The sequence below is a fragment of the Falco rusticolus genome, chromosome 12, assembly GCF_015220075.1.
Source record: "Falco rusticolus isolate bFalRus1 chromosome 12, bFalRus1.pri, whole genome shotgun sequence".
Lineage (NCBI taxonomy): Eukaryota > Metazoa > Chordata > Aves > Falconiformes > Falconidae > Falco > Falco rusticolus.
Genome location: NC_051198.1, coordinates 11,960,697 through 11,986,875, shown reverse-complemented (window position 1 = coordinate 11,986,875; position 26,179 = coordinate 11,960,697). Strand labels below are relative to the sequence as shown.

Genomic DNA, 26,179 nt, shown 5'->3' with positions numbered 1-26,179 from the left:
TAAGTACCTGATCAGTCTATGCCCTTTTCTAAATCAACTTAAGTAAACGCTTAATGATTTGCAGTCAGAATCTTTATCATGATGCAATGTCAACAATTTCTGACCTCTTCCAGCTCTCACTTATCACTTGGCTTATTTTGTATTCTACCAAGTCTGACAGCAGAGAGAAGAGTGTTACTCAAACCAAATGTTTCCTGTAAAAGATATTACTGAAACACAGTATTAAATAAAATGTTTCCATAGAAATATATCCCACTAAAGATGCTGATCAACTAACACCTGTTTATCAGACATACTTGTTATTTATCAGAACTAAGCAGCATTTAAAACACATCTGAACACATATGTGAGCATTTTGATCACACTGAAAAATGGATAGCCCTTATAATCTTCAATAGTCTTTACTAGTGTTCACAATTAATGTTATTAAGCTTAATTAACAAAACCCTATCAAAATATGCTTCTATTGTCTGCTATAGGTGGTATATTTGATTTTTCTTTAATATGATTTTCCAAAGTATTATTTTAATACAATGTTTCACTTCACAATACCACAACTCTAATTCAGGCATTCTTCTCAACAGAGCTGTAACAAGTATGTGTCTTTTCTGCAACACCTTTCAAAGCAATTCACAAGGTAAGCACAAAACATCATTCGGCAAACAACTTACAAGCAAGGAGTGGAATATATCCCTTGAACACTACAACCTGAAACTGACCTGAATTTAAAATACCCCAAACAAAAAAGGGAGGATCAGAAGACAGTATTTTTTAAATCCTTTCAGCGACCAATTTTGACAGCAGTCCAGCCCCTCTCAGCAGTTCTACCAGCACAACCGAGGAACAGTGAGGCGGAACGAACCAGCATAGGCAGACATGACAACTTAACCAGCTTCTCTTCTGCATATTTTGGCATCTGCTGCTTTCAGCCAGGTAAGTACCTTCAATATCTCTGTCTCTTTAGAATAATAACTCTTTCATATTTTGTTTTTAAATTATAGATGCTGATATCACCAGAAGTCATCTCTGGTAAAAATGATACTCAAAAAATCTGCTGAAGAGAACAGCATTACTTGTGAATCTAGTCAGAAAGAGACTGCTTTAGAGAAATTTGGAAATACCAGTGTCTCCACTTTCTTGCTGCTTTGCAAAAAAATGCCTCCCTCTTTACAGTTAAGCAAAAAAAGAGACCAAATCAATTTTGAGAAAAAAGACTTTTTTAGCCAAAATACTGAAACGCAGTGACCACAGAAAACACATTAATATGCTTAGTAGACACTTCAAAGCCATCTTGGGGAGGGGGGAGCGTGGTGGTGGTGGAGAAACAGTGCTTAATTATCTTTATATGAATTAGATAGTATGCATCTGCATTCTTTTCTTTACTTACATGCAAAGTAAGCATATGCAAAATCAACAGGACTTGGGATTACCAACACAATCTTTACTAGGTGCACCACTGACACTGTAGAAGTATTTTGGGAAATAACAAGATATTCTGTGTCATAATAAAGGCATTTTTATTAGAATTAAAATGAAAAGCAGCTGAAGAGGAGAAATTAAAGAAGGGAAACAGAATCTTCCTTATTTGCTTGCTTTTTAAGTAGGACTTAAGAGAATCAGTGGTCTAAGATGACCAGCTCCTTGGATTTCAGCAACGCAAGACTGCATGGCTGTAAAGGACCTTGCAGGACACCACGTCTAGTCTCCAGCTTTTGAAGGCACAGTAAAATACAGTGCTCTCTAGATATTTACTGTTTTCCATCTTGAGTGGCATTTTTGCCATACTGCTTCCACTGTATCTGTTTCTCAACTTCCAGTCTCTATCTTCTCAACATCTTCTATCTAACAAGGTGTAAGTTTAGGTAAAAGTTTATTTCCTGTATTTTTATGATAACAGTAAGTTTCTCACCTGCAGCTTAACTGTTAGTTTATGATATAACCTGCAAAAATATTTTTGGTACTAGGAACACATTTGACAAACCACAACTGTTGCATGCAACATACCGTAGTAAGCTATCATTTATTGTGGTAAGCTATCCTGGAGCAATCATTATTACCATCTCCCAGAGGAGAAATAATTGCTAAGTGTTCCACTCAGAGAATCAAAAAGCAGCCAGGAAAAGTGAATTTATTTGAGCAGAAAAGAGAACCATCCAGAACACTATTTGCTTCCTATATTACTTTTCAAAGATTGAAACATTCATTCTACTTTTCTAGTTGCTCTTTCCACTTTCCACTCCCAATGCTGAGGATGCTTCAGAAAACAGCCACAAATAAGCAACCCATGTATGTATGTGTACATGTATTTATGAAAACATACATCTTAATTTATCTATTCTAATTAAACTAGGAAATGTCATTCTTCTTGCCCCTCCCTCTCCCCTCCTGTCCTTCTCTGCTTGTAGACTGACACCTTTTCACACATCCTTTACTATCCTTTTCTCACGGTTGTTGCCTTTGGTTATAGTCACTTATGATATTACAGAAAACTAAGCAAATAGGAGGTCTAGAAGAATTTCTATGTTGTTAATTAGGAATGATTGAAGCCCTGAGAAAATGACCAGATTCTTCAGCTATCTGTACCATAGTGTCCTCCAAGCTTCAGTTCAGGTGGCTCCAGTTGCTAACTTCAACAGTATGCGCTCCGTTGGAAATACAGTGCAGCAAATACAACCTGGCTGTCCTGGGATTTGAGTATAGCAACTATCCTACTGGTTTTGTGGGACTACTGTTTTCCAGTGAGATACATTAAAGGATTTTAACCAAGGTGGGGTGAGGAAGAATGTGTTGGGAGATGAAAAATACTCCACAGAAGGTTGTGAAAAAACCCAAAGCATTAAAATCAGAGGACATGTAATTGAAGACCAGCTAAAATTCAAGAAAGAAAGAGAGAACAAAAGATGGAGAGAAACATAGAATGGTAGAGGTTACACACACAAAAAAACACAGCAGAAATTCCGATACCGTTTTTATCCTGTGCTTTTAGCATGGACCAAAAGCAAGTTCAGCAGTCTTTATTAACTTGGTTGATTTGCCTACAAGAGGCCACACACATCCCTCCATCAATCTGCTCTATAGACAGTAAAGTCACCTCTGATCCTAGGATATTTAATAAAACATTTCTGAAGCCAAATATACAATCCACCCTGCAAAAAAATGTATAAACACTGATGATTGTGGAAGGAAGTATGGATATCAAAACTCCAGAAAGGACTTGTAACACTTTGTTACTAATAGGGAAAGTTCAGTTTAGCGTCTAGTCTGAACAAATAAAGAGAATCCTCATATCTAGCAAAGCAAATATCAAAGAAACAGAAAACAAAGTTCTTCTGGAATAGATCTCTTTCAGAGTTAAAAAAAAAAAAAAAAAGGGGGAGGGAGCAAAAAACCTTGTCTCTTTCCCAGTTCAAGGTATATTTAACATACAAATAAATAATACGCTTTGCCTGACTGCAGAAAAAAATGTCTTAACATTTCAGGTTCAAATAGGAAAGGTGAAAGAGTCACTTAAATCTATATTTATGGCAAGATCTCAAATGAATGCTCTACAAAATGCCAGGCTACAGCTCCATATTCTAAATTGAAACATTAAGTTAAAAAACAAAAGGCCTCTGAAATCCTTACTTATCCTCTTCTCCAAGACCGACACTGAAAGGAATAATGAAATTTGTAAAAAATGAGAACAAGCATTATTCTACAGTAGGAGGCACTGCCCTTTCTTGAGAGCACTGCAGAGTCACATTTTTCCAGGGGAATACTGAAAAAGGAGTTAGAAAAATTGGGAACTCAGCATTTGGTTGGATTCCAAGGCAGGCATAAGGTCAATGCAAGCATGTTTTCCCTCTTCTTCCCCTGTAAATGGAGCAAGTTACTGTCTTCCATGAGCAATGAGTAGGCTTTAATTTTAAAACCACTGTAATGTGAGGTGCATGCATAGGACACTGAAAGTTTTGGATATGTCATGTGAAATACATCACTCATGCATGCAGCAGAAAGAACAGACAAGAAACTGATCAAGCATAAGATGTAAGAGGTAGAAGATGTGGCACTCACTGCCAAGTCTAAGATCGAGGAATTAATTTTGTCTTCCCCTATATATGAGTGCAAATAGAAATACAAATAAATAATAAACAACTATTAATTATCTAATTATTTCCAGAATTTTATGATTTCACATTATAATGCCATATTTGATGGATCTCCTATTCTTAGGAAATATAGAGAAATGGTTGTTTTACACAGGCCCTGCTTCATTTTGTCATGTAAAAATCCACAAACTTTCATTTGAATGTGTGCTTCAATCCTTGGTAAAGAACAAATACAAGGTTTTACTATTCCTGAAACTGAGAAGCACGAAGAGCTCATAAGTATAAATTCACAGTGTGGATCCCAGACCAAGCACTCATCAGTTAGTGAATACTAAGCTTTAATGTTTCATATGCAAACTTAACTATGGTCTTCCAGAAACATTTTTGGGGCATGATGACATTTAGGTTTACTTCTTCCACTGCATTTTCAGAATGAATTATTTTTAAACACCCTCATGTGATGACCTAGCATGAGCAGGTTTGGGGATCTTCCACAGCAATGAAACCAGAGCTAATTATGTCACTAGTAGGAATACTACAATACTCTGCAGAAGCCAGTCACTGAAAGGAAAAGAAAGATTTTACAGGAAAAAAAGTCAGTTCTTAGGGGCTGGCAGAGGATGACCGAGTGTAAGGAACTGTGATTTCAGTTTGAGGTTCCAGAAAGTAACTGTTATCACTTCCTTGGGATCTGCCACCTACGTTACCCTCACCCTGCTTCGGACTGCATCCTGCTTCTGCTCCTGTCTGTTCGCCATCACTGATCCGCTCCAAGCTCCTTGCCACTCTGTGAGGTCTGTGTGTGTGTGTGCACGTGTGCGTTGCCTTGCTGTCAGTTCCAACACTTGGCATTATAGCATTCATTGGCAGCTAGAAGAAGCACTTGTAAAGGACATTTTGCTCCAGTCCTGTATTTCAGGGATGACGGGTGCTGTCCCCTTGAAGCGAAGGCAGACCACACTCTGTGCAGCTCAAATCTTATGAGAATTTTGCTGCCAACATCTAACAAATGTTTGTGGAATATATTGAAAATAGATATATTTTTAGATGCTTGAAAATTGATTAACTTTGGGTGCATGTTACTGGAAGGACCAAATGCAGTGTGATCTCTGCAATAAACTTAAATTTCTACTTCAAAGCACACAATCTAAACCTTCAATGAAACAGCCATAAGTTGGGGTTTTTAGCCTAACTAAAACAATATATTCATTCTGTAACATCATCCCGCAAAACAAGTGAGTGATTTTTCTGAAGCCTCTAACAAAATTTCAGCCTGAGGCATACATTCAGCTTAAAAAATATTAAATCTGAAAAGGTCAGTTTCAGCAAGGCGATAAGCAAATAGCAGGATCTTAGTAATTATTTAACAATCTCCTCACATATGCTTTTTTCTTTCTCTTTATATTTACATGTATATACAAATATGCAAAGATGACAACACTGTGTCTTAAAGTGCTTTCAAGAGTTGAAAGAAGATACATAATTTTGAATAGTCGTAAGTAAAAAGTGATGTGAACATTATTTTAAACTGAACTAAGGTTTTAATGCTCTAGCAAACACTCAATTGGCTTTCATGATTTTTCTACTCCATTCAGTGGTCACATTTCAACAGATTCAAAACATTAGCCTACAACACTTTAAAATATGAAGTTGTTGAATAGGAATTTCAAAAACAACTGCAACTCCTTGAAAAACACTTGCTGTTGAGATACGTGGGCAAAAAGACTTGTTAAACCAAAGGGCGGTACAAGCTGTGGATGACTGTGTAACCTTGGTTATTCAATTAGGAGATATAGAGCTGGGATTTAAGTCATGGCGTTTTATTTAGAGAAATAGCTCATAAATGGAGAAGGTATGGCTAAAATAACTGAAATCAGAATGCCAGGGATCCAAGTCAGCAGAAAATAAAGACATTAGCTTGAAGGAGAAGGAGCTTCAGCAAAATGTTATTTTGTAAAAATTTTACATTCTCAAAATAATTTTCTTTTGGAAAAGAATGTCAAATGTGTCCTTTCCTGGCAACCGGTGAAAATTTTTTTAATTCTTTTACAATGTTGTTTTAAAGCCACCTGTCTCAAAAACCTTAGCAAACATTTCTTACCTGTGTCCCAATAGTCTCCTGGAAGCAGCGCCCAAGCTGTGTTTTAACTGAAACAGGAAACATATGAGGAATGGATTGTTGATTCGTGTAAGTAGTATGTCCTTTCTGGGTCTTCTGATACGGAAGACCTTGGTAAGAAACCTGTGGATGTACTGGCTGAGGTACTTTTGTTTTTTGTCCTGTTGAAGTGCTGTCAATTCTTGAAACTTGATGGATCTGAACTGAGGCTTCAGGGGGATGTTTCACATGGATATTCACTATGTTAGGAGGGAACTTCACTAAAATAATTGAAGGAAAAACACATAAGAAAAATTAGTAATGAAATATGCCCAAAAAGATATCTTAGGCACCTCTAAGACATTACTTTTATTTTGCACATTATAATTTTTACAGAGTGCCTTAAAATGACTGAAATATAAATGAAGCCCAAATTTGGGGTTTAGAGGGAAGGCTGAAAGAACGCATAGACTCTCATTAACAAAGCAAGAAAATGGAAACTCTTCACACATGAAAGAACGACGTTATAGGATTGTAAAGACTGCTACATAAACATGGATGTCCAAATTGGCTGGTGTGACATTAATATTTGTGGTCATACTGTGTAATAAGAATCCTATTCAAAGTTCCAGAATTCAAATTCTACTGGGTTATTTTTGGATATATAGTAAGCTTTATTTTCTTTTTCAGATCCATCATCTTTCTCTGGAACACAGAAAAAGCTTCAGATTTCATCCCTTCACCTTTATATACCTGCCAAGTCCCAAGTTTGCCCCTGCAAGAGCTGCCAGCATCTCAACTATCTAAAATCACCACTCCCTTCAACTAAACTTTGAATTCAGGATTTGGCAGATAGAGGGAGGAAATTTTTTCAGATACTTCCGTTTTTAAATACAGTTGTAGTTTTAAGTCTGGGTGTACAGACTGAGACTCTCCAGTCAACATAATATGCAGAAATCTGTTTATGACCCTCAAGCCTCTTTTCATTGGAACACAAAATACCCTTTAAACATGTAACTCAACTTATTGGGGTGGGGTGGGGGTGGGTGGGGGGCAGGGGAAGATGTGTGTAGAAAGTTTTATAGTTTGTAAGCTGCATAAAAAAGCATTTACTGTGTCTGGCTAGGTCTCTCTCATCAGCAAGTACCGCACAGCCTACTCAAGGCCAGCCAATCTGTTAGATATAACACTCCTTCCAAACATCAAGAACCAGCAAATATAATTTGACATACTTTCTCTATAACGCAAACTAGATTGTTGAGTCTTCTGAACTGTCTCCTTGCCTTTTAGGAGGCCAGACTGTTCTTCAGAACTTGATTGGGCATTTTCAGTTCTTACTGACAAATTTAAACCTCACAACTCTACTTCCCAGGAAACACTTCTATTTTAGCTGCTTTAAAATGATATTATATTGTAGAAATTGCTTTTGGGTTTTCACATGATTTTCATTTCTCAAGGCACATTTTCAGCATTAATTACTCTCACACAGGAATTCCTTAAAAGAAACAAACTTATTTTGATTCTGCCTTGTATTGTTTTATTTATGAAAATCTCCAACATATTGCAGACAGAAACATCAGGAATAAGGTAGCAGGAAGTCAACAAAATACAGCTGCAGCGCCTTAATGGCTCTTCAGATCTTGTCTGTAGCAGAAAATAATCTTCAAGCAAAATTTATGGTACATGAGTTCTGTTACTGGTAAACTCATAAGAGAAAGGTTCAATGTTACAAGAAGAAGTAGCAAGGCCCTTCATAGGCTATTAGACTGGTTTTGCAGGGCAAGAGAAGACACCATAGTCTGGCTGTGAACAGAATAAAACACCCCAACTTACTATTATATATTTTTACGTATGAACTAGTTTCTCCAGATGATAAGTCTAAAAAAAAAAAATCTATCAGCCCTTAAAAGAAATCACTGAATTGCTCTGCTTTAATCTATCAATCCACCTAGAGACGTTCAGATGCTGAAAACATCAAATTTAGGCCAGTTCCTCCCATGTAGTATTATTACCACAATCCTCTCCAGGTCTTGGATCACTGCCTAGATGTGCTGATTATTTTTTATTTCTGCCAGCTATTTCAGTACGAATTTTTTTATACTTTCCTTGAAAGAAATGAAACGCCCTTCTCTCAACAATCAAATGTCCTCATTTAGACATGGAAAGAGAAGAAAAAGCATTGCGACTGTGCATGGTTCTGAAGAGGACTTGAGGGTCAGGAAAAAAAGATATATTCAAGAGGTCAGACTACTTAGCAATTAGAAATTGATTGTGTATTTTGAGACAGCAACTCAAAATCTGGAAAACAACTATGTCTTTAAAAAAATTGGTTTATAGTCCACCATATTGTCTAAAATAATTTGTTCAGGAATTAAATAGTCACAGAAATAAACTGCTGCTCTACTAAATGTTTAGGCAATTATCTTTTTCTCCTCCCCACCCCACCCCCCCTTTTTTTTTTTTTTTTTTTTTTTTTGAGAGAGAGAGAGTGTCAGAAAAGTTCTTGGGAGCTTTAGGACTAATACTCCAACATGGCAGTGGAAACTATTCTCCAATGGACTGTGTAGCAGCCCCAAGAGAACAAATCCATTGAAAAGACAGAGCAGATACTTAAAAGCATTTATAAAATATTGTATTTCCAGGAAGATCCCTCTCTGAAAGCAGAATTACTACATTAGATTATATTTATCACAAACATGTAAAGAGTTTGGCCGCTTTTAGCAAAGTTGTTCAGGAACTAGTAGCCAACAACTGAACCTCACATCTTTCTCCCATATATTTTCTTTTTATTCAGAGGCAGCAACTGTAAAATTATCCTTGAGAAAAAAAAATAAATCAATCTGACAATTCATACAAACAAAATTCACATTAATTCATACATTGTGAAACTGAATCGCAGGGGTGTCTCTCTATATAGACAGGATCTCACCCAGATAACCTGCTACCTAGAGTCACAGGACACACAGAAAAACAAACTCAACACTTCTCTTCAAGGTCATCAGAACTTGTCACTTTACAAAAAAGTGTTAGGGGAAATAAACCTGAAGCTGCCTGAACTTCCTTTGATGGGGTAAAATTTGATTAACATCACAACTTTTCCTGTTTCTGATCCTCTGCCTTCTTCACAGCATTAGCAGTAGGAAATCCTTACCATTTTTTTTTTCCTATGTTCTATTTAACTGAATCATATCATGGTCTATTTACATTAAGTTCACCACAAAATTAACTTTTAGAACTCCACTAAATAATGTAACAATAGACATGGACTGTATTTTTAGCTTTACATTAGATTTAAATTTTATTATCTTGAAAAGCATTGTCTCTTCCCTCCATTAGTAACCATGGAGTCACCTGCAACTTTCTATCTAGGTATACTGTGATTTATGGACTCTGTTCAGCCACACTCATTCTCTTTTTGAACAGAACTACAGCCCTGGAAGAAGCCCCTGCATTATTCTTTGACTCTGCAATCTGCATTAAATTCCACTGCAAAGTGAAGTAAATTTACTTATAAACTCTTTTTAATAGCCCTGTTAATTCTTATTATTTCAATCATTGAGCAAAATATTTTCCAGTCATTCTGGTGAGCTCACTATTTAAGTTGTGGTGTCAAGATTTAAACCATGTAGACAGATTACTATTAGCACTGATTGGATACCCACAATTAGTTAATAAAATCATTTCCAAAGGAAGAATTATCTATCAAGAAAAAAGTTACCTTTTACACCTTGCTGTCCAGACATAGTCAGTGGTAAAGTATGAGTAGAGTGGATAATTTGTGATCCTACAGCCTTGTTCACCTGTTGCGGGTGATGGTACAGTTTTGGAGTATTGGCAGTCTGCACAGGAATCTGGCAAAGTTTACCAGTGTAATTAGGAGGGCACTGGCATTTATCTCTAGAACTGCACTGGCCTCCATTCATGCATGGAAGATGGCAAATAACTGAAATGAAAGCAGAAAGAAAAATTTTGTTAATGATTTTAGCTTTAGTATTATCTGACTACATAACACACAGAAGTTGAGGAGGAAAGAATTAGGGCTGGGGCGCTTTGTTCTTCTGTCATCTGAGGAATGGCTATACATCTGATATGCACTTTTGATTGCCTTGTGGTAGAACCGCTTTGCTTCCCCGCCTTGTGACCTCTCTCTGGTCCGCACCTTCTTTCCATGACAAACCCTCCTTTTGACCTCTGCCTGGTTTGCATCTTCTCTCCAGGACAAACACGGCAAGCACATTCTTTCCTAATAAAACCCAGCTATTTAATTTCATTACACTGTTAAGCAAGACATTGAATTAATATGGTGCCTGGCTGCACCTCTTATTCACACTTTCGTACAGGTATTCTTATTTAGTCAGCCTCCCATATCTGAAAAGTCTTGGGCCACCTACACTTCCCTGGAAGACTGGGGAAAAAACTCACCAGAGAGCAAACGATACTGGGGATAAATTTTCCATTTTTACTTTAAGCCTTGGTGGTTCTCTGGAAAACCATGTCTTACCGTGTATGTAGATTTTTGCTTAACATTTATATCTCAGATACAAGCAGATAATTTGTATACCCACCCATGAAGATCATAATAATATGGAGAAATTCTACTCAAATTACTTCAGAGACAAATTTCAAAGTATTAAAATACTTTAACCCCAATATAAAGACAAGGGTAATCACTTGTGTGCCAGCTACTGCTTGCAAATTTACAACAATATAAATTATCAGATGAAACATGAAAAATGTCAACATCAAATGAACAGTATTTCTTAACTCGGAGATACAAACAGTAATAGGCAGGGTTCAGCACTTTCTAAAAATATGATGTGAGACTTTATAAACAACCATAATCTAGCTGAGCTGTCACATTTTCAAGAACTAAATGATGTAAAAACAACATGAAAAATACTCTAAGTTTTTGTTGAAGACAAACAAAGGTAATTTTTTCAAAAATCAAAGATTTTTTGAGAAATAGCATACAGTATCCCTTTGTCAGCTTTAAGATAAGATTCCGACTGTAAAAATAAACAAATCAAAATCTAGAGTTTACAGTAATTATGGCATTTTGCTGGATTAGTATTGCTCAGTCTATATTGCGTTACAATAAAAATGAGAAACCATAGATACTACAAGGTAATTAGGAACCTAATGCTTATTATTCCAAGTGGTGTAATCTCTGGACAACCACAGACTATTGCTATTAATAATGCCATAAAACTTCAGTATTGGAAAAGAAACCTGTGTTTTGTATGTCACAAGAAGACAAAGTAGGACATTGAGCAGCCCAAGGAGTTCCAACACAGCTGCATAATGCACTTGGCCCAGGAAAAGTGCTCAAGAAACAGTGCGATCAGCCTGGCTCATCACAGAGCACCCTCACATTGTATTAACAGGGTCTGGAACAGCGATGCCTGATTGCCAGATAGGTCCACGCACAAATGTAAACAGCCAGAACTGTTTTTCCACTCGGCTCTGCAAATGTATATTTAATATTTTCCTCGTCTTATCTCATATTTTCATTTCGCATAAACTGACTGAAAGTACTTCAAGCTGTAGCACTGTGCTAAAAGGCCCAGTTGACTTTGGAAGGCTATCCACGCCAGTGCATGCCTCGCTTTTTAGGTCCCAATGCTGTTGGGACTTCATCTGAGTGTATGAAAGATGTCCTTACAGAATGGCTGTTACTTCAGGGCAAAACAAAGGATTTTTGACCCCTGAAGTAACTAAAGCATGACAGCTAGCTATCTCTGGCTGGCAACATTTCTCCCTGAGCAGCCACAAATAAGCAGGATTACTCTAACAGCAACAACATACAGGTACTTGTAAAGTACTTGTAAAGATCTGCCTGGGCAAGGTTGAAATCTAAGGTGGTTTTCCTGCAAAAGGAACATCGCACAATGAAATAGTGTAAATTAGCATTAAGGGACAGCAATTTGGTGTTTGCAAGAAGTATAGTGAAACAAAGGCAAACAGAAGCAGTCTCATTGAGAAATTCCTTGAGTGCAAGAAGCCTATTCCATAGATTTTCTTTCCACCCTCTCCAGCCTGGAGGCAACAAGGTAATGTACAAACCCCAGCTTTACAACAATATAAATATACCCAATATTTCCACCAAAATAAATTAATTTCTTTTGAGCTCCTGTTCCTATAAAGCTGTCAGTGTCTGGAAGACCATGTCTGTGCATGCTATCTCTGCATCACAGGGCACTCTTCAGGCATCCTTCCTCTGCAAGAGCCAGCTGTGTAACAAATGGGCACATTAAAAGCTTTGCTTTAAAGCAAACAAAAGTTTGTGCTAAAAACAACGGGAAGGAAGATACCAATAGAAAAGAGCTCATTCATGTCCCTTTTCATAATTGTTTGCTGTGGCTATTCACGCAAATAACTTCTGTAAATAAGTGCAAACAAATGCCACTGAAAGGTCTAGTATGACGTAAACAATCAAGAATGTTTAATGTCTCAGTATTTACATATAACAGAAAATAAAAATTCCAACCTGCCCACATTATCATGTGGTGCAAATCACTCAATCAACTGATTTATGTACAGATATATTGATTCACATCTCTTGAAGGTCTGGCCTAATGTATGAGGAATGAACTTTAAATGGGAATGTATTAAATCTATTCTGAGAATACAAAACTGTAAAAAAAATTAAAAATTCTGAAATATACAATTATAAGTTATACTCAGCCATGTGAAAACAGCAAATGTGATCACCAGGATAAATGGAAAAGTTTAGCATCTTAAATGGTAAATATTACAAAACTTAAAAAAGGATGAAACACATTGAAATAAAATATCTGATAATTTTATACAGGTATAATAAGCACATACACAGTAATTGCGATGTTTCCTCAGGTAGTTTACAGCCAGGAGGAAGGGCTACATTTGATTATGACACTGGTGCTGGAAATCACAGGCACACCACTAGAGTTGGAATTACACAGACCATTTGAGAAAAGTGAGCTGAAGGGGCACAAGCCTCCAAAAAGGCAGAAGAAGGAAACGCTACCTTTCCCTCAACAAGGCTCTGGGAATCTCAGGTTAACAAAGACCAAAGAACCCTGGGGAAAGGACCATTTAAGATAGGAACAGGATATAAGCCACAGTATATTTGAACAGCTCAACTTCTGATGAAAGTTTTTTGATTTGTTTTGTTTTGTCATTAAGATTAAAGAACTTAAACAGAATGGCTGAACACTGCCAGAGGCATAAGGAACATTCCCGACAAAAACCAGACCCATGAGCTGGGACAGACCATTAGAAGATGCTGGGTTTGCACGTATGTTCACAGCTGGCATTCAGACAAAGGGTACACTGGAGGCTGATTTTCACTGGGCTGTTGCCATTTCCTCTGAAAAGGCATAGGGGGGGAAAGGAAATAAAAATATCCATTATGGCGTAAAGCCCTCTAGCTGCTCAGAACCTTACAAAAATGTGGAGATAGGCCTGCATAAGATGACAAGAAATTTCAGTTCACATGTGGGTATCTTACAAAGACGACAAAGAAAGTATTAATGGACTAGAAAAGGCAACACATTCTTCACTCAGGTCTGTTATAAGCCAAGTCTCTCAACTGTCGCGTGAGAATTAGCCAACATATGATTGAACAAATTTAATGATTTCTTAATATAAATGAACATCTATCCTTCAGAAATGTAGAGACAGGTTTAAGGAATTACAAACATTAACGAGTCTTCTCATGCTTGGGCAATTAATTGGTAATAAAAAGCTTTGATTTCTCTGGCATCCAAAGGCCTTAATTCCCCCCAGCCTGGCACAGCTTGGTGGGTATCACTGTTCAAAATGAGCCAAACAGAAAAGGTGCATCATGAAGCCCCTTACAAGGTGTCTCTGAAAGCCTGAATGCACAGAAAAAAAAGAATTGCAATGTGAATCCCGATCAAGCTGCCACAGCCATGGGTTGGAAACAGAAAAACAGGGCATGAAATCATCAACAAAGCAGCTCAGAAACCACTGATACAGTTTGTCCATGTAATTACATCATCTAATTTGCTTTCAAGATACTCAAACAACCTTGAACAGCACCAGATAAACTAATTTAATCAAGTCTGAATGTTTTCATTTAATCAAAACAATATGTAACAAAACAAATTCCAAGCATTTAAACTCTCCTAATCCTTAAAAAATAGCCCACGCTTACCTAAACAAGCCCTTAAGATGGATGGAAACTCCCTTCTTGCAACCAGTGCTGAAGAAAATGAAGATGGGTTTTGAAACATTCCTCATCTGACTCTCAAAATTCCTCTTCTTTTACACCTCAGGGAACATGCGAGTTTCTGTCTCACTTTTCCTCACCACTCTTTGCTTTTTCTACTTACATGCTACCAACTACTCAAGTGTAAGCACTATTCAATTACATTGACAGGCTCTCCAAAGAAAACCTCAAACTGTTAGATTACAGTATTTCTACTGGATGTATTACAAATCAGCAGATTAATTTTGTTCCTGAGCACTACACGGTTATCCAGCATTAGTACATGCTCCACAGCTGTTTGGGCAACTTTCAACCATGCTGCTAATAAGCTCACAAAAAGTGCAAGGACCAGCATGCAGTTCTACCAAACACGGTTTTCACAGGAAAGAAGAGATGGCATTCACTGAGGGGAAGCACTGCCACATGCAACATTCCTGTAATGTAGTGTCTCTAAACACCACACATTTTAGGTAAAAGCTGAAGCCCAGAGGTGCAATATAAAGGTCTGTGCAATTGCTCCAAACATTTCTATTTTCTAATGCAGAAACTCTAACAATAACTCACAACAGGCACAGAGGCATGAGCTACAGTAATAATGCTATCCTCCAGTTTAGACTCTTCCTCGTTCCCCCACCTCCCCCCGCCTCCCCCATGTCTGTCTTGTTGTCCCTCACTTTTCTAACTACTTCATCCTAAACAGTTTTCTCCTCAGATTCCTGTTGTAATTCAGAGGTATTATGCAAAGAAGTTGCAAATTAAGTAAGCAAATTATTATTTTTTAATTTTTTTTAGGTAAGATTAAGATAACATTGATATTACAAACTTATGTTTGGGGAAGCAGAGGAAGAAAAGAAGCGAAGCTTTAAGCAGCCTTGATTTAATATTATAACACTACTACATTCACCTCTGAATTTATCCTAATGTTTGTATTTTTCACAACTTTGAAGAGAAACATTCTATTGCAATAACCAAACACAATTTTTAAAAGTAAATCTGATGTTGAGAGCTCCAGCAGCAGATGAAAAATGCTCTTTTCTGCTCACCACAGAAAACAGGAAAGTGATACCCTGCTGATGTGAATAGCCTAGTTACTACCCACAAATCCCTTGTTACCTACCACTGCTATTCACTGATCCAAACCGTGAGGACAGCACCAGATTTGGTTCCAGACAGAAGCAATCCTGGCTACTCACTGCTACCGCTGAGAGAGCAGTCAGGGTGTGTGACAAATGGCAGTATTGTGTTGGGATGAGCCTCCCCGTCACAGAACTTTTTAACGAAATCTCTAGTATTCAACAAGAAGGGAAAAATGTTTTGAGGCTCTCCTCTGGTTTCCTTTGTTGAATGCAATCTCATGCATAAACAATGGCTTAAGTATAAGGCAAAAACTTGATAAATTCAGATCCTGTAATATGCTTAATAACATCCAATCATATTTTGAAAGATGTTTGTAAAAGTGTGTTGCTGGAAAATCAGTACAGGAAAGGAGGGTACAACTGCACGCTTTCTCAGTTAAGTATACCAAAAATGATACAAAGTAAAAAATACAATGAAAGAGTTTATCTTTGAAATCAACAGTAAGTCTATTGTATAGGAAATAGTTTCATTTGGTTTATTACTAGTTTAAGTAGTTTAAGATTATCTTACACAAATATAGATTCCCCTGAAATTTAAACATGTAATATTTTTTACAGCAACTAACTGTAAATTAGGAATGATAGACAGTATATAGAATAGAACAGTATAGGTAAGGGGCATACATAAAAGAACATCTTTACTTCAGAGTATTTTTCTTTATTATTTTTATCAGACTTGATCAATAGCATTTGTGAATAACACCACCAAAATCTAGTTTATTTATATACTTCCAGGGCTTGGATTCTCATTCTGTTCTTCTGTAGTTACAACTAACATCAACCTAACAAATTCAAAGCTGTTATTCACGTTCCCTTGCATATGAACTACCAAGTCTTAATCTTGTGGGAAAAAAAAAAAAATCCCACTAGCCACTTCAGTGGGTGTATTAACATTCATATTTGTTCAGAGAGAAAGAAAAAACGCAAGTAAAAAATGTTCAGAAGTGGAAAAAACCTACTTTATGCCATTCAAGGTGGTATGTTCCATTATGCCAGACTTCTGACCAGAAACATACAGAGAAACTATCTTGAATGTCCTTTATACTCTCACCTTCATGCTGCTTATCAGCAGATGCGTAAATATAACAAAGTTCTTTTTTTTTTTTTTTTACTCTGAATACTGCAACACATTAATAGAAATCTTCCTAAAAAACAGAACATGATACTGAAGGCACTTTAGATACTTCCTCAAAGATCTGCAACACTGCAGGGAAAAATTTCAAACAAGAACCTACCTCAAACCTAATGGTATGATAAGAAAAAGATATGCAGCTACTAAACTGGGTTCTTAGCTATTGTGAACTAACATGGTCACTGTCCTCATTAGAATTTGTCTTATATTTTTAAACTATTATTATGAAGGGAACTTTAACAAAGTAATGCACAGCCACTTGGGAATGGGATCATAAGTGCTGTTGTTTATCCACACAAGGAATTTTTGTGGTGTTGTTCCTGCTCGGATCATGCATATTTTCTGAAAAGAAAAAAAAAAAAGAAAAAAAAAAAAAGAAAAAGACAAAACCCAAACCAAACAACAAAAAACATACCAGAAAACTCTCAAAGAAAATCAAGAGATTTAGCCACAAAGAACTGTCCTGAAACAAGTTTAACTCTTCTGAATTTAACACTTCCAAAATACAATCTTTTCTGCATATAAATGTTATTTTCTGCAAATAATATTATTTTGCTGCACTTGCACTGTTAAAATTATTTTTAAAAAACCTACAACACTAGGGATAAATGTAGAATAATGACCTCTCGGGAATTATATACAATCACTTATCAACATCTCCCCCTCCCGCAAAACAATATTCATGCTAAGATACATGGCAGGGGTCATTTTGTTGGTTTGCAGTTGAGCGCACATGACATTTCAAGACTGTTGATGTTAAAGTTGTAAGCAAACATTGGAATCCAAGGATGAAGTCAACTAATAAGTAATTCTTGAGCAAGAGAATGAATCACATTCAAGTAACAACATGTCTTTACTCCACTCTAACCCAATTGCAACCACATTCAACTCTGTCTAGAAGACCAAAGCAGCAGGCTGCCTCCAAAATATCCCAGAGTAAGGAAATCTGTGTACATCACATACAAATGTATGCATCTTCCTTTTATCTAAAACTTCTTTATCCAGAAAGTACTAACAAGGATACATGAGTCTTTAAATTATTTTTTTCCCCTTTTAGCTACAAAGAACACCCTGAACATTCTGAGAACATGGGGCTTTTAAAAATTGATTGGTTTAGGGAGAAGATAAACTGTCCTAGAAATGCATCCCTCATTGTATTATATCATGACAGAACAGATAAAATACCCATATTTCAGTGTGAGGAATCCAGGCAAGACAATTAAGGGGAAAAGACTTTTAGCCTCCATCTCCTGCCGATGGTGTAACACAGCATTTGTTTGCCCATCTCCAAGGACATGCCGTAAAAATGGTATGTCTGAGCCCTTTCTGAGATGGACTAAATGTTGTTAAGGATGAGATTCTCATTTCCTTTGCTTAAAAGGCTCACAAATGTAACCAGAAGGCTACTTAAGAGATATCTCAGACTGCGAAATTGATAAATGTTTTTGAAATCTAGTTTTTGTTGATCCAACATGGACCTACATGTTTAAAGAAGAGGAAAGAACATTGTATCCTTCTCAGAAAAGCACAACATTTCATGCTTCCAGCCCTTTTATTAAGATCACCATCTTGAATTTAACAGCTCTCATACTAGATGGTACCTACACATACTCTGAAACAGTCTCTAACCAGTATTTCTACCTTGAAATTCAAGATGAAGAGTTACTACCAGTCCAGAAAGTAATCAGGCATTTCTGTGTAACAGACATACATTGGACAGATTGTTTCCACACACAAAGAAAATAGAATAAAAGTAGAAGGATTCAATGGCTATCAGCAGTAATCATTTCATAAATGTGTGTGTCATATGTGTTCTCCCCACTACTGGGTGTCTTCTCATATTATTTAGTGTCTACCCTGGAATATTTTTCTGTGAATTCTTTAGCTATACTTGCCAACTTTCTATATTAAATAACTTCTAATTTATACTACTCACTATTTTTCCCACTTCCACTTGTCATCAGTGATCCTCTCATGTCCCACTGATCATTACAAGATCATGTTGGTGTCATCCTCCTTCATTGCTGAACCATGACTGAACACTTCCAAAAGTAATTCCAATCTTTTCATGCTTTTCCATATTTTTTTTTCTCCTAATCAATTCTACTTTTAATTTTTGCTTGTCAAAGAATTCTTACTGAAGAAAAATCATATATGAAGATTTAGAGAAAAATGCAGGTAGCTTTGAAGACTAGATTCAAAGTACTGCTCTTAGCTTGAACCTAGTCTCATGACTGAACTCAGTAGATTTGAGAATCACCGAGTAGAAGAGCAAGTAGTAGTCACTAAAGCCATCTGGGACAGGCATGATTTTACACTTTAAAATATGCTGCCAAGAATCCTAGGGAATTTTTCTTGCTCTAGAAGGATTCTTCCTCTCAACAGAAAAAAAATAAATTCCCAAACAGCCTTCTCTTTCAAAAAAAAAAAAAAAAAAAAAAAGACACACATTGCACTAAGGAATCTCAATAACTGTCATCATATTAGATGATTTATCAGTTCGGTTATTTTAAAGTTGCTGCTTGTTTACATTTGTGACAAAAAACCCCTCACAGACATACTATGTGTCTGTTGTAGCCATAACCATTTTCAGGCTGCAGTCATAGTTTTACAAAATAAACTTCTTACACTTTTTCATAGATAAACATGCATTTTCCTTGCACTATACACATCGACAAAATGGTTCCAAAACCAGGAACTACAGGAGCTTTTTTTTTTTAAATTCTGTTACAGATCTAGAATAATGCATTTAAAATAAACAGAAAGGGAACACTAAAAAAAAGAAAGCCCAGTGCTAGAATGCAGTCTCACTATTTTTTAATGTTTTCACTGTTGTTCTCACGATTTTGGAAAAGTATCTTTTTAAAGGAAATTGTATTTCACTAGTTCTTCTCAAACTCCTCCACGTACCACTATCAGCACCAAACTTTTAACATATCACAGAGTACCTTAAAGCCTAACTGGAGGAATGTCTCTGATGCTACTTAATGCAGCACTACATGGCAATTACCAAGGAAGACAAATAGAAGAAAGCATCACATAGATCAGATCACCTAAATCTTCAGGTATTTTACATTTTCCTATCTCCCAATAGCAAACTTCCATTTAAAATTTATTCTCTAACTCAGCAGGTAAATACAGGTTCAGCTTGGGGGATTATCATCTCCACAAGTAATTGAGATTTATGTGATCTGCTGAAAGGCTGTTTAGTGATTAACATTACTTAATGGTAGTGTCAACTCACTGCAAATAAGGTGCAGCAAGTGTAATAGATATACACTAGAAAAGAAGAACTGTCTACTTATGAAAAAGGGGCAGGGATGCTGTCTTCACTGGGGATGGAAAGCTGCGAGATCCCATCCAAGAAAAAAAGTGTCAAGTAGGTATTACCTTAGTTCTCTGTGTATTAGAGTTGAACAAATTTCTAGGTCTCTATTGCCTGTAACGTAAATTTCAACATGCATCTTGTGTAGATGCTGACATTTAAACTGTCTCAGTCCACATGCTTGCCCCACTATGTCTCAGTTTTGCAATATAAAAGCATATCAGTAGTGTGGTATCAGTCATTCTTTAATGGAGTTTACCTTGTCAACTATGGCAGAACCTGATACTGAAAACTGGGGAGCAGGCTCAGATCATAAAGCACAAGGCTGCAATACATTTTAGAGAAATAAAGATTTGTCGAATGAGGATCATGATCAGCAAGAAATCCAGAACATGCACATAATTTCACTGTACTACTCATACATCTTCCTCAGTTTTAAACTCTGTACTTTAAAACACCTCAGGAAGAGAAGTTGGATGTTTGTGACTTGAAGATGCATACACAAAGTCAACCAAGAGACATCTGATATGCCTCCAGGTGTTTCACCCATCCCTTAATGTGGGTCCAAAGGGCACGGGAGTCTCACAGCACCTGTATCACAGCTTTCCAAGCTCACGTGATAAGCCAGCTATCCTCAGACATACCAAATGCAACCACAGGCCTATGTGTAAGTGACTGAAATGATCACCATCTAACCAAACGGCTGTCAAAAAGCTATTTAAAGTGTTACAGTGTGGGAAGAATGGGATACCTGAAAAACAATATTAGAATATTCAGATGCTATCAGAAAAATAAAAGGCATGCTTTGTCATGGAAAATGGCCAAAAGCTGTGATTAGTCAACATTAAAAGGGTATAGCAAAAATTATGGTAGTTGAGAAATGATTGGCAGGAGGTTTCTGGCTAACAGGCATGATGCTCACAGTTGCTCTTTGCTAAATCTGCTTCTAATATTCTCAGTATCGGAGACTACTCACAACTATTTTTAGAGGCAAGGGGACAGAGAGTATCAAGGGATGACTTGCTCCTACGCTGATCATATTTGGTGAATCTACTGATTTTATTATAGCTGACATTGATACGTTGAGTATAACACAAGAGATAAGCCTATAATCAGTATACTAATAAAAAAACACCACAGGTGCTGTTTATCAGGAATTAATGCATTACAAATAACCAGTGTCAGACCTTTGATAATGACGTTAACACATACAGAAAAGCTACTTCAGGCATTTCTTCAGATTTCTAGTGTGTCAATATTAATCTTCCTCTGTAAAAGACATATGCAACTGAAATAAAGTCTCTAGGGAAGGCTGGGTTTGAAAGTGTAATAAGTTAGCAACACTTTTTAAAAGCCATCATTCTTAAAACAATTTCCTGCAGAATACAAAACTAAAAGAGATTGCAAAATAGTATGTTGCAGTATAAAGACTTTACAGGTATCATTTTAAACAGTGTTGAATAACTTACTAATTGTCACTGTCAAAGTGGGAAGACCAAAATGAGGGTGCCCAGTGTCTGATGGAAACCAAGCATTCCTATGTTCCTGGTGCTTTGAAGACTCACTCCTCTCTATAGCACACATGTGCCTGAGCATGCATATTATTAACATGTATTAATGCTGTATATGTTTTCAATAGACAGAACAAGAATTCAACAGGACAGGTAACAATGAACAACAAGCGTCATTGCTACAGGCTCCTTCTAGGCTGTACTCTTCCCTTCTCCTGTTAGCTAGGCAGCATTACCCACCTTTAAGAACTACAGGATTAATGTGTAACTTGATGCTGCAATCTGATGAAGTCATTTAACTGATCCTCTGCCTTGACACCTTCTCTTGTTAGGCTGTTTCCAAAAAACATACTGGACTCTTGCATGGAATAAAAAAGTAGTAACACCCAGTAGTGTAAGGCAGAGAAAAGAGCTGCTCTTAGACATCAGACTACTTGGTTACCATCAGACAAAATGGCAGTGTGTCCTGAGAAACATTTAAGCAATGGGTCACACCTTTGTTACACAAAGGCTCTGAAGACCACAGAGGCAGCAAAGCTGACACTGGCCAGGGACATCAGCACCCTTACCATTTCTGGCAACCCTATAACAGATATTTAAGCTGAGATTCATCCCACTTAACCTTTTGTGCCTCCTTGAGCCATCTAAGTTAAGAGTATTGTTACATGAGGTTTCCCACTCTGTCAGTGGAGAGGCTCACCCAGCAGGCCACTCAGGCCACCCACAGGCCAGCCTGCCATAAAGGTGTCTCTCGCCACTGACTACTTGGCACCTGACTCAGGCACCTCAGTACAATTTGGTGAGTGACATGAACCCCTAACCTTAGATCCGAAGGGTCAATGAACACTCATCCACTGCATTCCATACCACAAGACATCCTCCAATAACAAAATTGTTTAGAATAGAAAAAGAAAAGCCACAAAAACTGCAGTCATTACAAAAATTTCCATTATTTCCAAACATCAGGAGATTGCTTTCTCATTATTGTAACATTACCACAGTGCTCATTTTTGTGTGAAAAAGTTCACAAGAAGAATAAAGTAGGAATAGATTCTTTCAAGTGGATAACGATTAACATACAAATAATAGCTCATAATAGAGACCTTGGACTAGTTAAAAAACATGAAAAACATAAGCTATCTAAGATTTTCTGGCACTGGCTACATCACAAGAAATTGGAAAGTTTTCTAGGGAGTTGACCTTAAGGAGGTGACACAATATGAGAATATTGGGAAGGATATTATTCAGAGTTTGAGTAATAAATTAGGTCATAGGAGACTAGTGAAAAGCAAGAGACGCAAAGCCTAGAGTTCTGAAGCAGGAAAGGAGCACAGTCACTGCTAATGAGTAGGAAGGATAAAGGTTATTCTGCAGAGAATGTACAGTTGGAAATCCATTTAAAAACCCACACAACTTCAACACTTCTCATTGTGGTTCTTTTAACAACACTTAATAGCTGTATAAATTGTTGCAGTATGCACTGTGACTGGTCATGTCCAGTTCCAAACAATTAAACCATGCCCCCAGCTCCCCTGAGATGTGTACTACTGCAGTGCTGTACCTGGCCCTGTGCACTGAAATGTATGCAAGTACAAAAAAAACCCTTTAGCCCCCATTGTCACAACAGGCAGGCTTGGACTTACATAACTTCTGATTAGATTGAAAAAAGGTCTTCTAGCACCTACAATATACACGTAACAACACACTGAATTTAACATAATGAGACAATAAATAAGAGCAACACAATGGACACACACTAACTGAAGAAAGGTAATATTACAGCTTATGTTACAAAGCTGGTCTCCTTTGGTTCCCCATACCACCAGTCTCCAACGCAGGGTGTGCTCACCCCAGGTGGTATGCAAGACAATCTACTGGGATGCGGGAAAGAAAGATGGTTTGTACCATTAATAAATAAATCTTCAAAAGAAAGTCTACTTCACCTTTCTCCTACTCATTTCTAATTTCTATTTTTTATGTTTTATAATGTACATATGATATATACAGTAGTATATGTATATAATCTATAAATAAGTAAACATACATATATTGGGAGTGCGTGGTCAAAAATACTGTACTGATAGAGATGTGTGATCAAAAAAGTTTGACCGTTGCCTCTCAGGGAAAGTGAGACAACTCATGTTCCTAAATTATGACATGAAAAGTTGCTAAAAGTTCCCTAAAACTTGAAGTATCTGAATAACAAATATAAAAATTTGATTTCATAGCTCAGCTTATCTTTAAGTTAAACTAGAAATACAACCAACATGACAAATTAATGAAGTATATGGCTGAATAAAATACAGATGAGAAATACTCTCTGTAACTGGGTTTCTTAAAACTCAAGTCCCTTCCTGCGCAAGCAGCAAATACCCAATTTTCCTTCTATTAATTGACTGGCATCCCTCAAGAGTTTTTAAGAGGTTTGTAAAAAAACCAAAGTTCACAATTCCCACGGACTTTAACATGATTCACATTTGTAAATCCCTGGTTGAAAGTTCATAGTTAGTTCCCTTTTAACAGTTCATATTTTTAATGAATAGATAAGAATTTAAGTGTGTGTGTAATGAAGAGATAGTTCATGTTCCAAAAGAAAGATCCAGAAATGTCTGTGCCTCTATGTTACAAAACAGACCTCTAATTACAGCGATACTCAAATCTAAGAACTAATTATAGGTGGAATGGATAGGTGAAAGTTATATCTATATATAGGCTACACTGTGCAGAGACAGGGGAATTATCTGGAGCAGAATAAACAAAAGCAGAATAGACAGTAGAGAGGCTGAATGGCAGAAGACTGCAATCGGTAGAGCAGTGATAGCTCCTCACTTCCTTCTGATTGTGTTATGTCCAAAAGGACACATTAAATACAACCCCATCTGCTAAGAAATCTATTCAAGATAAATGCCATATTTTAACCAGTAAAGAAATTTGTCAGACTCCTCTGTGCTTGCATAATTCAAAGGCAACTTTCTTCTTTTTTAAGCCAAACTTGGCATATACTTGATCTTCAGTGAGGTATGTGCAAAGACATTTGGTTTAGCAATAACAAAATTATAGCTGTACAAGGTAGTGTGTTTATTTGAATATGCAACAATGTAATCATTCAAATAAATGCATTCTTAGTTCTCTTTTTACAGTACTTCAAGTCAGATGTACATAAACTAATCCCTATAAATTAAAACCATATACAGTAAAATAAAGCATTATGCATTTTAACTGTGTTCTGTTTTGCTTTAACTTTGAGGGAAGCATACTCCATGTGTTTTTGAATGGCTGCAGGTGTGGATTTTGTATCATTTCCATTTGTGGTTTTTCCTATGACTGCACATCCAAGAACTGGGTTCTCTAGAATATACAGTTTGGTGAGTGCTTTGAGAGCAGATGGACTGCTGCTTTGCAGGATGGTCTGAAGCCCTTAAGGTGAGCAAGGGAGTGGAAATGAGTTGCTTACAGGCTTGTCTAAGTTCAACCTCATTAAAATCATGTGGCTGAAGAATCTATTTTCTTTAAATTAGCATCTGGCCTCCATTAGAATCAGAGGGAAAGATGTCAAATTTGAATAATTATTTTAAGAAATGCTCGCAGATACATTAAGCTGTATGGTGGAAACCAGAACTATTTGTTGATGACAAGTACTGATAAATACATGGAGGAAAGAAAGCATTCCTTCTGAACAGATGTGGATATCAAAACCAACAACAAAATAGTTAATATGTAATTTTCCTTTGTAATTTGAGTATAGGTGGCCAATAATTGAAAAAGTATTAAAACCCTGAGTACTGATCAGACTACTGAGTGGCACATTTACATTACAGGGTATTTTAATCTATTAGTGGTTCAGATTAGGAAAGCCTATACTATACTACCGGGATTGTAAGAAAATTAATCCATTCTCTTGCCTGCTCACATTTTCTTCAGAGAACAAAGAGAGACTGGAAAAAAGAAATAAAGGGTAAATCGATGCTCACAGTAAGTGGTTCCTCCCACATTGTTTTGCATTGGCTCTTCAGGCTGGGAAACACCTTTTTCCTAGTATCTTCTATAAAGGCAGAGGATGTAAACAATTCATAAATTAGTTCCACCAATATTTGTCCTGCTTTCTATTTTAGCCACTCAGTTCAGTGTCTGAGGAAAAATACTTGGCCCTCATTTTGCTACAGCTGTTACAATGTTGCTGCATGAATACATATTTCAAGCATGGTCATCATTTATAGAGATTAAATTTCAAATTACCAGCTAAAGCAGTGAATAAATTCTAAAGTCCTGATCCTTTCCTGAGACAGACACACACACTCTGAATGACCAACTTCCTTGACTACTGTTGCAGAAAGTTTAAAAAGTTAATCTCTTAACCAAGTTGTCCGAGAATTCTGATATTTTCAAGCGTCTGCCAGTGCTTGTTAAAAGAAAAAATATTTAATCTGGCAGCAAAAAAAATAAAAAACATAAAACAATAAAGCCTGACAAGGCAGAAGTTAGAATTGCTGCAGGAATCATAAAAATAAAACTTTTACCAAATAAGGCTACAAGGTAGCCACCACAGAGACAAAGGACTGAGTTGATAATACTGGGGGAATAGCAAGGTTTTTACACTGTAACTACTTCAGAAAAGGATGGTACTATGGCAAGTTCAAGTGCAAAACACAGGATATTTCAAAGTAACACTTCACTCTT

The 26,179-nt window shown here is 36.7% G+C and overlaps 1 protein-coding gene across 9 annotated transcripts in view; it reads right to left on the bottom strand.

Annotated features, from left to right (window-relative positions):
* The window catches only part of LTBP1 (latent transforming growth factor beta binding protein 1), a 216,738-nt gene that overhangs the window by 98,635 nt on the left and 91,924 nt on the right, over positions 1-26,179 (bottom strand). For all 9 annotated transcript variants that reach the window (XM_037405594.1, XM_037405595.1, XM_037405590.1 and 6 more), the window contains 2 exons: positions 9,905-10,129; positions 6,190-6,467 (listed from right to left, as the gene is read on the bottom strand). In XM_037405594.1, coding sequence (XP_037261491.1) covers positions 6,190-6,467; positions 9,905-10,129 — 503 coding nt within the window. The remainder of the gene's footprint in view (positions 1-6,189; positions 6,468-9,904; positions 10,130-26,179) is intronic.